The sequence below is a fragment of the Lissotriton helveticus genome, chromosome 4_1 (assembly GCF_964261635.1).
Source record: "Lissotriton helveticus chromosome 4_1, aLisHel1.1, whole genome shotgun sequence".
NCBI lineage: Eukaryota > Metazoa > Chordata > Amphibia > Caudata > Salamandridae > Lissotriton > Lissotriton helveticus.
The window spans coordinates 579,184,873-579,200,063 of record NC_136063.1 but is presented as its reverse complement, the minus strand read 5'-3'; the positions used below and the strand labels follow the sequence as shown (position 1 = coordinate 579,200,063).

Below are 15,191 nucleotides of genomic sequence, written 5' to 3'. Positions count from 1 at the left end.
AGTAGGGGAGGGACATCTTTATAAAAGGCTACAGACAGCCCATCTGGATCCCATTAGTCCATTTTATTTGCAACCTCTTAACCATCGAGGGATTGTAATTTGGTTATGTAAACTTTGACGCTTTGGGGTCTCAATCTTTGTTGCCTTTTTCATAGAAAGATTTTTTGCCTTTGTTGGTTCACAGCACCTTCATCTGCCCCCAAACTACAACTACTTTCTAATCTACAGGACAGGAAGAAGCCTTGTAGTGTAGTTCCTATATTCCCAATAGGCTCTGCGCATTGGAATAATATATCATATAGATATGACATAGGACTGAGGTCGGTATGTCTCTATCGAATATACTAAACTTAATTGTGAGTGCCAGCTAGCTCATAAGTCACTAGAAACTTTCTCGAATACACAAGAAGAGATTAGTTTATGACAACCGCATAAACATGACAACTTTGTTTACCTAGGACTGGAATAACTATCTTCAGAGTTGTGGAAACAATAGATAACTATTTCACTCATTCAAACGTGCGTGCTTTGTTTCTACAGTGTTTGCAGAGAAAATAGAGAGACTGGCGTTTCAATATAAGGGGTTTATTGAACAGTCTTCTTTCTCATGCAAGAGAGGTGAACTGCTACAATCGTTAGACAGAATGCAAAGTATAATGCCTACAGCATAAACAGTAATATGAAATAATACTGTAATAACATTGTATGGTTTCTAAGCCATATAAAAATACATACATAAATAACACAGCTAAAACACTCAACTGGTGCTTCTAAAATACGCCTACCCCAATGTACCTAACCTAGGTCTAGTACGTGGGAAGAAGTAAGTATGGTCTTTAGCATAGGTTTAGTTTTGCCAAGAATTTGCCAAAGGTTTCTCTAGGTTCTAATCAGCTCCATACCTTGGAATGAAGGAGGTCTGGTATCTCGGTCTCGTACTCGATTTTCCAATACCCTGCAAGGGGAGTCAGAAACACTGGAGCTGGATTCTCGGCAGAGGAGGGCAGCTTCCTGATCAGTGCATCAGCTGGAGAGTCAGCTTCCTTCGGTACTTGCTGTAGCGAGCTGCATCGGGCAAGCAGGCCGACCAACTGCACCAGACCACACCGTGCTTTGCCATAGCAAGTGAAGGTATATTTATACCTTGAAGGTGTTTAGGAATGCCATGTTTGACGTAAAGTCGGGCATATAAATGTCATGAATGAACCCCGAAGGAAAAGATGTTCATTATAAACTGAGTTGTTGGAGAAATCAATATTCAAGCAAAGGGAAGTCCCAAACCGCTTAAGCTGGTTTTCCAAGAAATCGTTGTGACGTTTGGTAAACGGATGGAAGTAGCCATGCCTTTATTTGGACTGCATGGGCTGTGTCTAAATAAGGGCTTGATTTATATGCCTATATAAGGGCAACGTGAATTGTACCTATATAAGGGCATGAATCTAAAACGCCATACAACAGCCTATTTAGTTTAATGTGCTATGTTTATATAGCTCCTGCGCCTCATTTTTCACCATCAGGATTTCCTCCCTTCGTATTCATACTGGAATGACAATAGTTAAGCCCCTAAATGTGACCTAAAGGAATTCCAGTGGGAGTTGAATGATGTGCATGAAGAGTCATTTTTGCAAATTAACCCCTTTTGCTCTGAGCTAGTTTGGCTGAATTTGCTGGTTCTCTTGTCAGGTTTGGCTAGTATTTTCAACTTCTTCTCGATTTAGGTATAACTCCTCCCTCCAGAAATATATAAACCTGGTAGTCGTTTGATATTGTCCCCCCTGTAATTTGAGCATACTGAAGCCTGACTAGTAAACTTGTGGTTACGAACATGCAGTCAATTCTGATATAGGATTTGTGGAGAGAAAGGAGATAGAAGGAAAGAGGGAACGGGTAGAAGGGAGGAAAGGGGAGAGGGTGAGGTGGGGGGAGGAGGTACGAATGAAGGCAGGGGAGGAGAAAGAGGGAGAAGAAGAGGAGAAAGAGGGAGAAGAAGAGGAGAAAGAGGGAGGGAAGGAGGAGGCAGTAGGTGGGAGAGAGAAGGAGGGAGAGGAGGAGAAAGGAGGGGAAGAAGGACGGAGGAGGAAGAAGAGTAGGAAGAGAGAGGAGGAAGAGGAGGAAGGGAGGGAGGGAGGAGGAGTCGGATTGACATGAAAGTCAGAGACTATCTTGTGAAGAAAACGTAGGTGACTCCTCATAACCATTTTGCCTTTAGAGGAATCTTTGAAGACTTCTGAGAACATACAGCTAGAATGTCACTAATTCTGCAAGCAAATGTAACGGCTACTAAAAAAGCAGTGTTCCACAAAGTACGAAGGAGGCATTTTCAATAGTCAGAAAGGGGTCACATTCGTTTTGAAAGCACCACATTGAATTTCCGTAGAGGAGAATGCCTTCTAACTGATGGGAAAACTTTTACAAATTAATTCAAGGAACTATTTAACAACAGAAATAGTGTAGAAAGAGGTCTGTGAAGGACACTTCATTTGAGCAGCAATAGCAGTAAGATGTACCTTTAAATAAGAAAACTACAATCCTTAATTTGCCAAAAAGAGAAGGTAAGGAATTACTGCTTCCTCCTCACATTTCTTGAATGGAGTTTCTGGTAAATGTACCAGATGCAGACTCAATTTCATTTGAAAATATAGGAAGATATAGTGGCTGGGCACTGGCTTCCTTTCGAGGTCCATACTGTCCTGTGGAAGAGTCTGATGTCCATAATGCATAAGTTCAGCAGCCATCCCCACAAATTAAAAAAAATTAGGTTGGTAATTAAGATCTGGCCTCTGAATTTGTGAAGAAGATCTTGTCTGCAATGTAACTTCATGTGTAGACACTCTGAAATATGATGAAGGTCGGATAACCACCACTAGCATGGACATATTGGTACAATGAGGAACATCCTCACTTTCTAGTCCCTCAGTTTGATGATTACAAACGGGATCAGAGGTATGAGAACAAATATTTCTTTGATTGGTAAATCAAAAGGGCACTCTCCTTCGTTCTTGATTTGTAGAACCCTGCAGTGAAGTTTGGTTAATTCTTATTTCCACTGTTTTCTAACAGATCTAGTTAAAATATAGCCTAATATGTAGAAGGTTCAGTGTAGCACTTTGTGGTTTATGGCCCCTTTGTGGTTTTTTTGGATACTTTTGCTGAGTAAGTCTGTCTCTATATTTTGAACACCTGGAAAGTGAACTGCTAAGATTTGCAAGCCTCTGTCTATGGGCAATTTCCAAATGTTTTGTGCTTTGAGTGACAGAAGACTGGATCTGCCCCTTACCTGCTTGTGAAAATGTACTGTATCGTATTATCTCATTTGGCTTTATTGCTGGGAGAAATTATATAATATAGATCACATCATCACATGAGTCACAGTCTCTTGACGAGATGGGGCTCATTTGAGGAGTTTTTCTGCCTTGTACCACCACTGAGAAGATTTTATTGCTGCTGGTGGCGGAATTATTTTGAATTCTATCTGAGGACTTGCACCACTGACTGTCCAGGCACTGTTGAGGAGGCCTCATGTGAAGGCGAGTGTAAGGTACAACGAAAATACAGGATGCAAAGGATAACCGTCTTTCCTCCAAAGGACATACTGTTGCTGCCTGTGTGTCAAGCACCATTCTGCAGTAGTGAGTGCAGTAAACTAGTGAAGATAAATTTGCAAGGGTGCCTCATAGAACATGCTTTTAGCGAACAAATCTAGAGTTTTCAGGAAATGTCACAAAATTTCTTTAGGCATGGATTCCTTCCAAGGTGAAGTTCCAGTCTGGTGCCTTGGGCAGGCCTCCCAGGTCCACTCTGTTATCTATTCCATCCCATGGATGCAATAAGCATGACCTCCAATCAATTGCCTGTAGAGGAGCACTGCCGTGCCACATCTCCCCGTGCTTCCCTCCATTGCAAGCCCCTGCTTATGGGGCATTTCCATCACCCTCATCCGTAATGTCATTCAACTGCTTGAAATGCAGAGTCAGAGCTTCCCACGCCCTGGTTGCATCCAACGTCTTTTCACACCCATTACGCCTAGCATCTCGAAGCCGTGCTGTTCCCTCACTGCCTGCCCAGCGCTTGAGTTCCCTCCTCCCCCTGTCTATATTAGGGCCTCCTCTCGCCTTCCAATGGCTTGTGTTATCTCGTTTCGCTAATATCAATCTCAAATCCTGAAACTTACTAGTAACTTTATTTTTGGCAGTGTGTGGATATCTAGGAATTAGGCAATGCCCTGGATTCAAGTGCACCTCCTTTTAAGTAATGTCTGACAACACCTCTGTCACTTCTCTCCAGAAATGTCCTATCTTCGGATAACTCCAAAACATGTGAAGGAACTCTGCTTCTATTTCTCCGTATCTGGGGCAAGCTTCTATTACCATATTAAAATACTGATTTAGACACCCAGGAGTGAGGTATGCTCCATCGAAGACATAAAAATGTATCAGTTGGAACCTTGCGTTCCTGGAAACCTTATTAACCCTCTCCGTGAGCTCCGTCCACCCTTTGTCTTCTATTGGCTCCCCTATATCCTCCCCCCACTTCCGCTGCAACTCTTGAAGCGGCAGAAGCATTGCTCTACTTCTATACAAACAATTAACCGCTTTAAATGTCCCTGCCGCTGATACCACATATTGGCACCCTGTATTCAGAGGGGTTTAGTCAAACAGCTCCCGCAGTGTTTATGGATTGCCGACGTCAGGGCAGTATTAAGCAAGAAATCACCCCATAGTATGTCATTTCGCTCAATAAATGTATCAAATGGCAACAGCACTCCATCCTCGTATAACTGCCCCATCGTGAGAATTCCAGCCTCCGCCCACTGACCCAGCCTCCTCCAATCTGCTCCATGTGGTAACTCCATATAATACTCCAATGGGATCTCCGGTGCGTAAGGTCGCTTTGTTGTGACCCTCTGTAAGCTGCAAATCCAACACTTGTGGGCTACCCACAATTATTCTGACAGAGCCCTTTGTGGCACAGGTAATCGCAGCACTATTCTAGCCAGGAGATCTTGTGCAGGGCACCTCTCCCCCTGCTGCGCTGTACCCCGAAGCTGGCTAGACACCCATTTTGTTAGCCACTGCAACTGAGCTGCAATATAGTAATATTCAAAGTACGTTACTGCTAACCCTCGTCTGCTCTGGGACGCAACAAAGTCTTTCAGGCCACTCATCTCTGTCCAGTCCCCCATATGAACTCCATCACCAGTCTCCGAAGATGCTTAAACTTCTCTGCAGGGATCCACACCGGTAGCACCCCAAACACATATAGCAGCCTAGGGTGGATCACCATCTATAGTAGGGAAGCCTGCCCATTAATGATAAGGGTAGTGTACCCCAAAAGGTAAAACTGTCCTTCTACCCCCTACAATCCTTCCCACATTTCCCTCCAAGAGATCTGCTCTATCATGATATATTTGCACCACTATATACGGAATAAATCTCCCCTCCCATTTAATTATCACTGAATGGGAGGGGAGATTGGTGTCTGTGGTTTTTCCCATCCCTGCTTGATGAGGATAGACAGGACTTGCTCCAGTTCACCTTGAGGCCTGCTACTCTCTCTGTAAAGCCACTAATAAGTCCCTAGCCCCCTCAAGGTCTGTACCCGTGGCTGAGAAACATTATGAGATCGTCTGCATATAAGGCTATGTGGTAGACCCACCGCTCTACAGTGAGTTGTCGGTGTCAATTCCCAGTCCTAGCCTTAGCAGCTAACCGCTCCAAAGACTGTTTTTGTAAACTTCTTTGGCGAGTCTTTGATGTTTTGCCTGCCTGAGGAAGGATAACCTCAAAAAATGAATTAAGGGTAGATTTCATAATTATTTATACGACAGCAAATTCTTTTTCAAGTGCCTGAGTTTAACCTGAACCCTTACCTTGTTAAAGTGGTCCCCAATGACTTCCCATATTCTCGACCACTGCAGTCTGATACGGCCCATGTTGTAATACGATATCTCCACAATTTTCTGCAAGCTGAACATGCGGGGATGCGTAGGAGAAAGCAGTTCATCCATTGATACAGCACAGAGCCAACGGACAAAGTCAACTAAAAGAGTAAGATAGATTTGACAGTTTTCCATGAAGTCCTTAAAGGGAGAGGTGCAGAACAGCACAAAGATAAATACCTACCAATAGCATTCCCATCCAGTCGTATGGAGCCTGTGAATATTCTGAAAAGTGGAAAGTGAAAAATTCAGAAAACAAATTCTAAATAAACAACATTCTTATACGAAGCAGTTTACTAATGTGAACTCTGATGAAATTCTCTGTGCTGGGAGACATTTTGTTTGTCATAAGAACCAATATGTAACAGAAACTGGGAAAGTCTTATGCTGGGAACACTTACAAGCTTACCAGATCAATGTTCAAGGTTTTTTCCATTTACACCCTGAATACATACAAATATTGATAATACAGTCAAATGTTCAAAAGGTGTTTTTAATTCCAGATAAATTAGGGGACCAAGAAGCCAATTGTTTTGACTTCTTATGTGATCTTATCCAGTAGCAGGGATCCACAAAAAAATATGAAAATGCTTCTCGGGTCTCTTGCTGCACTGCTATAATGGCACTGCCTACCACATTCCCCCACTGGTGTTCTATCCTGGTAAGCCTCTCTGCACACTGTGCACTACTGATCATTTCCTGTATGGTCCTGAAGGGCTTTGTCTAAAGCTCTTGTCTAACACAAGATGGAGACTACAACTAACGGCTAGGGCGCTCTACCTCGGACCTGGGGAACTGGGTTCGAGTCTCGGTAACAACGCCAAAAACCTCCTGTCATTCTGGGCAAATCACTTAATCACCCCGTGCCTAAAAATGAATGTGTGTCCTAATGTAACGTAACTGGTGCTATGTAGAGCGCTCTGATACCCGATTCGTTTCGGGTCTAGTTCACGCTATATAAAACTCTGCAAAAAAAAAAAAGGGAAACCAAGCATGTAGCTCTTGTCTCCAGTAAAAGAAAATACATTTACTGTAAGTTCTGCTAACGTGCTGGAGGCTGAAGCATTTTTCACGATATCCACAAGCTCCAGAGAACTGGAAAATACCTGAACTCAGAGACTGGATGCAAGTTTTCACAAACATTAAGTAAAGTTATACTGAAAATTATCAGGACGTTGCTTTCATTCAATTTCCTGAAGCTACATCATCACAGCTAAGGGGAGCTGAGAGACAAGATTTATCACATGACCCACTTCCCCTTTATTATTTAGACAATTATATATTTACACACATTGTGCTCATTCCAGTAACATAGGGGCAAGAACTGCTGCTGCATGCTCCTACCCCAGTTAAGGTTTTACTACTAGTTTCTCCTTTACTGGGGAGGACACCTTCATAAGTGGAATATATGGTCCTCTTCTTTGCTGTATCTGAGGACAAGCTAGCATTCTCCAGACCTCCACCTCAAAGCAAAACTAGGCACAATTTATTGTGGCTTCATGCTGCAGCAGCAAGTAATGGGGCTGAGCATGGAGGTGTTAGTGTCCAAGGAAAGCTTCTCAGTTCTCCGATTCTCCAGTCAACAGCAAGCACTCAGTGAGCCTCTGCTTTGCAAAGGCTGACTTGTCCTACACTTCTCTTATGTCCTACAGATCCTGGAAAGCAGCAGAAGTAACAAGAGTAGCTGTGATTTTCATGTCTCTGAAAGAGATAACAGTAGAAAGTTTTCGTCACCTACTGCAAAATTACAGGTGCATCCTTAATCTTATGTACTGGTGTGACAGCATAGCAAAAGATGCCTGCTTTTAGATTTCACAGCGGCTTTCTTCAGAATAATAAGACGTCCATAATAAGAACGTGTTTATTTTTTATAAAGAACTTCATAACACACTTCTGCTGTTTCTAAGCACTATAAATAATAATTGCTTCTATAGCTCAATTTAATGGTACTTCATATACAGACTTTGGAAGGGAGAGAATTTAATCAGTCTAGTTAGGATTTGAAGTTGTGACTTGTGGATCACCATATATTGAAGTGACAAACATTAAGGTCACTGAGCCATCTAGCCATCATACGTAACATGTACATACACAAAAAACATGTTTAATGGAGCTCAAAACACATGTTACTCCTAAGGTAAATGTGTGTATTGTGGTTGTGTGATCCCTCACCCCATGTATCACCCGACATTCAGATGTGCTCACTGTTGCGTTCTTTGATGAGCAAACCTGAATGCATTTTTCATGGTATATTTGAAAAAAGATCTTGGGATGGACACAGTGTTTTTGAGGGTTACACTACCATTTCAGATGTACACAATACTAGTGCTATGAACAGAAATCAGGAAATGTGTATTAAATATAATGTAATGTAGTCTGGTTATATTGAACACCACAGTGCACACGTTGTCCTAGCTGAAACTAACAAGTTACTTAACTTTCTTGTGGATTCTCTTTCTAACCACAGATTCCTCATCTTGTGAATACCCCCAGACGCCAGGCTGGATGAGGACATTTTTCAGTGGTGCTGAATGGCTCAACGTCAGCTCCCACCTTGGAATTGACACTGGAGCCATATATAATTGCGGGTCCCGTGTGCGGATATCAGTTTCTTTCTCGACTTGGTCTGAGTCTTCTGGACCGGAGCTTCCAACTGATCAGACGTGACAGTGTGCAGATTCCTAGATTGGGCAATTTTCTTAGGTGGAAAAGAGACCATTCCACAGAATGGGGAGGTGGGAGAGTGGTGATCCACCAGAAAGAGTTACCAAAGGTAAATAAGTTGCTCCTCTGATGGATTCCTTATCTTGTGAATAGATAGCAATGAATTAACTACCAAGGTGGTGGTCTGTGGAATGTCTCAGACCCAAGAGTACTGCAGGATCGAAAATGCAAAATGCACATCCAGAATGACCTGACTGCCAAGGCAAAAGTGCTTCATGTACATGTACACTGATACCCACATAACTGCTTAATAGTTATCCAGGAAAGGCTCTCAGTGAGTCAATGCAGTGGTAGCTGCCTTGGCTCTGGTGAAAAAAGTCCTCAAACTATTCAGAGGCTGCTTCTTAGCCAATGAATACAGATATTAATACATAGGACTATCCATTGTGTTATGGGCCTGCTACTCTGAAAACACTGGTAGATGACTGGTATACCTGAACTCCGAAGATTTGCTGCAACCACTGCCATCACCTTCCTAAACACCTATGGGGCACTGGTGAGGCTAAAGGGGAGCAGTAAACACCAAAATGCTCCTATTTGACCTTGAAGAGCAAGCAACACCTGTGGGACAGCAGGAGCGGAATATAAAAATATTCATCCTGCAGGTCCAAAGCTATCATCCAGTCTCCTGGATCCAGAGCAGATAGAACCTGGACCAGTGTGAGCATTTTGAATTTGCCCTTTTTCGAGAAAAAGTTGGGAGAGCAAAGATCTAACATAGGATGAAGACCTCAGTCCTACTGCAGCACCAGTAAATAACAGCAATAACATCCAGTCCATATTCCTGATGTTGAGAACCTCTCTATAGCTCCTCTGGACAGAAAAAGCCTGGACATTCTGGTGCACAATGGACATAGGGTCTTCCGAGTGTTGCTCTGGTGTGGGTGAAAGGTGTGGCGGGTCAGACAGGAATGGCCATGTGCCTCCAGCACACTAAAGCAGTTTGGAAGATGAAGAGGGAGGAGCATGGGAATGGGCAGTATGCTGTCCCAAATGTTGTTAATTGGACCCCTACTTCAGCCTTAAAAGGCCTGGGGGTCTGTTTCCAGGAAGGTCGGCTTAGGTGCTGTCTTTAGGCCAAAACCCTTATGAAAAGGGTGACATGGCTGAGGATACTGTTGCATGGGAACAGAAAAGCCTAGGGAATGTGATGCAGCTATGCTTTATTTAAGAGATGAGTGCTGTCAAATGGCATTTCCATTCATGATGCTTGGACGTCACCCAAAGAATCTATGAATCTCATCAACGAGTGGCGCTGAAGCAACACACTGGTGTGAACTGCCCTGCCTAAGCAATCAGTAGTGTCCAGCCCAAAATGAAGAAGTACTTACCTGCAGCTTGGCCATCTTGGATGATTGGTCTAAATTGATGCGAAATTCGTAAGACTAATAGTCTTACGAATTTCTAGGATCTTGCAAGATCTTGCTGACCATATTCCACAATACATGCAAGTATCTTCCTAAGAGGCAGCTGGCACTGACAAAATGAAAGGTGTGATTATAGAAGAATATATTAGTCTTCCAAAAGCATCAATATGTTTGGATTGCCTGTCAGGGGGGAGTTGTAGGAAACATGTTTGGGTTCAGGCTGCCTGTCGACACCTGGACAACTAGGCTTTCAGGAGTAACATGCTGAAAAAGGAAGACAGGGTTTCCTGTAGCCAGTCTGTGACATGTAACCGCTTGCTTATTTACCTGCTGGTAAGAGCAAGATTGCGCTCAGGTGCCCATTAATGTGTCCATGAGAAGTTTGTTGAAAGGGAGAAGCACTTCTGTGCGTGTCAGCACATTAGTATTGACATATATGGATGGTAGCTATAGGTCCAAACTTTGTCTGCAGGCCAAAAGACCATAGCAAAGGAGGACGTGAGGCTAATTCGTCCATTCGGGGACTAGAGCCAGTATTAATACTTGGTCTCATCCCAAGCATCTGCATTGTGATCTCCTAGGTTAAGCTGGCTTTGATTAGAGTCTGCTCCAAACAAGATTTGGAGAGCTTGTGGGTGACCCACCGGAAGGGGCAGCACCCTGTCTAAGTCAGAAAGAGGTTGGGCATGTTGTGGTGGGACTGGCATTTGATACAACTTAAGCTTAGATCAGGTCAGATTCTGTTCATAGTCAGATTAAGCAACTGGTACTTACTCCAGCGCCGGTGGTGTCAGAGCTGGCCTCGGCCTGGCATGGCTCCACATGGTTCGTGCCATCAGGTTTGAAATCAGGATGGTATTCTCCCCTGGAGATGGGACGGACACCGTAGTGGGTCTGAGAGGCACAGACGGCGTCAAAGACAGATTTGCTGGTGGCAAGCCAACTAGAGGCCTCTTAGAATCTTTGGCGCAGGAAGGTGAACCACTGAGAGCCTAAAGGGAGTAAAAAATTCAAAACATGGTCTCTTTAAAAGACTCCATGAGTTGCAATGTCATAGACTGACCTGGGAATTTAGGGTGCATCGGGATGAATTGGGTAAATAGGTACGGTGGGAGGAGACTGGCATCAAGATCAAGAGGCCCCTTGACTTCCCTGCAACTTCTCTGCGGGATTGTTTTTGGACTTTGACTTACCTGAGGATTTCGGGTGTGAGAAAGACCTTTCTCGGGAAAGGCCTTGAGAGCGGGACCAAGATGAACGCGTCTTCTATCGGTGTTCTGCAACGTAAAGCTTGACGTATTCCTTTGCACACCGTAAAACATTTATTTTAGAAGAAAATGGCAAGGTAAAGGTTTGGAAGCAAGCTTTGGTTTTGTGTTCAAAGGTATAGAGAGAAAGAAAAACTGATGTCCACGTGCAGGAGTGGCAACTGCATCAGGCTCCAGCATCATTTCAATCCTTAAGTGGTACAGACCATTTATCTCCTCTTCAAAGATATCTATTGTGCAGCGCACAACAAGAGATTCTCAAGCTGTGAGCTTCACCATAGATGTCTGTGAATAACCTGTTTTAGGAAAGGGACGACCCCACAGAGACAAATACAAGAACAGTGAACAGAAGGCATGACTTGGAGAAGAAAGCAGGTGTTAGGATTGTTCCAAGCTCCTACCAGACCAGCAATGTTGGCTCCCCTAATAGCAAAACACTAAACTCTTGTCTTGATAACTAAACTTGACGTTACCACCACTGTTGAGACTACAACCCACCTTTCGCCCTAGGAAATTCCCTATTGCAACCTCATGAAATGTCTTAACTTCTGAATAGTCTACTTTAAAAAGTCAAGAGGGACTCAGAGAAGACAATCTAACATGAATTATCTACAAGTAAACACAGACCTCTATTTATCAATGTATTATTATACTCTGAAGCTGCCACTGAAGTACTACACTGCTTATGATGACAACTTCTTCTAGGGGCTCTTACTGACTTAAATCAAGTTTTTGGAGTCTGCTACTGGTCAATGGACATTATCCATATGGACAGGGTACCTCAAACATGGGAGCAACATAACAATACCAACTGCAACTTCACAAATGTAATTTATCTGATCAGATGTTCCTGTCGCCAGAAAAAGCAAAATCAGGATAGGCGAATACCACAGCAGCATTTGATGTCATTTGAAAACCACAAAAATGACTGCTCACTTTCCAACAATAGGCCATTCTGTAAACGACTTAGTACAGGCCACTATCAAAAAAAGACCACATAGCACAAATATATCCACAAAAAAGTTACAAGCGAGTGAACCACAATAGGTCTATCGATTGAAAACACATGTGACGGGAATAAATGATGACATCCCTTCAGATCATATAAATTCTATGTGAACAATGCATCTGACTCTCAAGGGATAATCTGTGATCAGTACTGCAGTAGTCAGTATTTATGTAGGATAAGGAGTCTGTGACCCACTAAAGTGTTTCCCTGTAGTTACAGGAACAACAGCAACTATACAGATCCGATGTAACAGAGTATATAACACTATTCTACAAGGCTATACTTTGACATGTGATCTGAATTTGTTTATCTTATGACACAAAAGGTAATTGAATGGCACTGCAAAATCTCGGTCTACTGTAGCTGATGGGACCAGTAACTAAAGCATTAGCGATGGAACACCTTTACAGTGTGCGCCAATCGGGATGGAAATCCATCAAGATCTGCAATACACTGCTGCATGCCTGCACAGGACAACTATAACCTATATTACTCATGATTCCCCCAATGACACGTGTGTCACGTGACATAAGATGTTGCGCATGTACGTGCCTGCTTGGGCACACTCTAAGAGACTGGAGAAGATCCCCATGCATACATAGGACCAAGAAATTAACTAACATTTGTACAGCCAGGAAATCTGTGTGGCGTTATTTTTTCAGTGGCTACCCAGTAACCTTAATGCAGTAAGTATCTCCCACAATAACAACAGGACCAGGTAAAAACGCTTGTGAGAGGCACTCTATTTGGGTAAGAACGAACACATGAAGGAGTGAAAGTTACTTTTACTCCTTCATGCATTTACTCTTATTGAAGTAGAGAGTGACTACAGGGGCATGCCCTCCAGGTTCTCCTATGAAGCATCACCCAATATAATATTTGGGTGTGTGTCACAGATTTCAACTGCATGATACAGGTGTAGCTTGAAAATGGAATTGTTTTTTCTCAAAAATAAATCGCAGACCCACCCCCTTGGGGTCTTGGGTGTTAAATATATTTGTGCATGTTGCGTGCAGTATTTAAAATATATGTCTGTAACACAAACGAAGAAGCGAAACACATACAACAAACCATCCAAAGTACATACGTCAAAGAGTGTGAATTCATAAATGCATGATGAGAAACTAAATTTACTAATTTGTTTATTTCTTTCAGGCACTAATGAACAAGTTACTTAACTTCTGTAATGCTCTTTCTGGTAAAGACTGTCTAGCCACATATTTCTCAGATACTCAATATTCCCTAGGCGTCAGACTGGATCCAGAAACTTTTTGTAGTACTGGGACATGGCAGCGCATGGCTCCGAACTGATGCAGTTCCGTTCCGGGAGGAATGTGTGGGACGTATATAGGCGACACTCCTGCAAACTGAATCAGTTGCTTTCAAAGCTGTCAGTGCCTCCAGAATTGGATCCCCAAAAATGAATTGGTATATCAGTGTCCCGATTCCTAGACTTAATGGGTAGAGGCCAATCACAGAAAAGGAAGGATGGGAGGGTCGGTGAGGAATATGCAGCTAGATAGACTCTCTACCAGAAAGTGTCTCATGAAAGTTAAGTAACTTGTTCTTCTGACAGAGGCTTCTAGCTGCACATTCCTCACATTTTGAACACATCTCAAAACAGGACCTGATTGGAGGTGGGCTGTGAATGGTCACAGACCAGAAAGTCCTGCACACTGAGTGGGCAAAGTGTCCTTCTCTGGAGGCTTGGCTGTCTTGGCAATAGTGCTTCATGAACTTATGGAGGCACGCCCACGTAGCAGCCTGGCATATGTCTAGGACAGGGACAGGGACTATGTCTAGACAGTGGTAGTAGCTTGGGTGCCTTGCAGAATGAGCGCACAGTCCTTCCAGAGGTTGCATTTTAGCCAGTGTGTAACAGATCTTAATGTAGAGCACGATCCAGCACAAAATTATACACTTCTGTACAGCCTTGCCTTTTTTCGCTTCAGTGAACCCCACAAAGATCTGATTATCCACCCAGTGGTCTTTGGTACAACTGATGTAGAAACTAAGTGCTCTTTTGGGACCCAAGCGATGGAGTTTCTCCTCCTGCTCCTAAGAGGGGTGAGATGACCATAGAACGTGGGCATGATGATGTTTCACTGATGCGGAAGTGATTCACAACTTTAGGCAGAAAAGATGCCAAAGTTCGCCGAAGCGGCATTTCAGGGAAAAAGGTGGTGGTGTATGGTGGATTAACACACACAGCCTGAAGCTCACTCATATGCTGTGTGGTGATGATGGCAAATAAGAACCCTGTTTTCATAGCAAGCAGCCACTGGGAATCGTTGTGGAGCAGCACAGATGGAGTAAACATCATATAAGTAAGGATGAGATTGAGGTCCCATTGAGGCATCAACAAAAGAGAGGGGGGAAACAGATGTTACAACCCTTTCAAAAACCTCATCACAACTTGTGATTAAACAAGGAAGGTTGACCAGAAAATCACAGGAAGGTCAAAAGATAATCTTTGACCATGGCCAAATCAAGGCCTTGCCAGGCGTGGGACACAACAAATAATAGGAAATCAGACAAATGGACCTGGAGGGGGTCAATTTGGCTGCACCATACCATAGAGTATACAGTCTTAGTCGGAAAATGTCTTTTTACCAAGATCATAGAAACTACCGACGGAGGGAGACTAAAGGCATTCAGCTGGCGGTGCCCGATCTCAATGCATAAAAGTGGAGTGTGTGAAGGACGGGATGGAGAACCTGGCCTTCCTACTGCAACAGCAGAATCTCCCAGAAGGACTGTGCGATCGAAGCACAGATGCTCAAGCCCAGGAGCTCTGGATACCATACTCTCTGTGCCCAATCTGGAGCCACTAGGATGACTTGGGCCCGGTCAGTTCTGATCTTCTTGAGATCCGGGGACAGGAG

At 43.4% G+C, this 15,191-nt stretch overlaps 1 protein-coding gene across 1 annotated transcript in view; it reads right to left on the bottom strand.

Annotated features, from left to right (window-relative positions):
- The window catches only part of ARFGEF1 (ARF guanine nucleotide exchange factor 1), a 972,411-nt gene that overhangs the window by 267,391 nt on the left and 689,829 nt on the right, over positions 1–15,191 (bottom strand). The window contains exons 24-25 of the mRNA XM_078687191.1: positions 6,123–6,163; positions 5,870–6,039 (exon numbers count right to left, since the gene is read on the bottom strand). Of these exons, the coding sequence (XP_078543317.1) occupies positions 5,870–6,039; positions 6,123–6,163 (211 nt within the window). The remainder of the gene's footprint in view (positions 1–5,869; positions 6,040–6,122; positions 6,164–15,191) is intronic.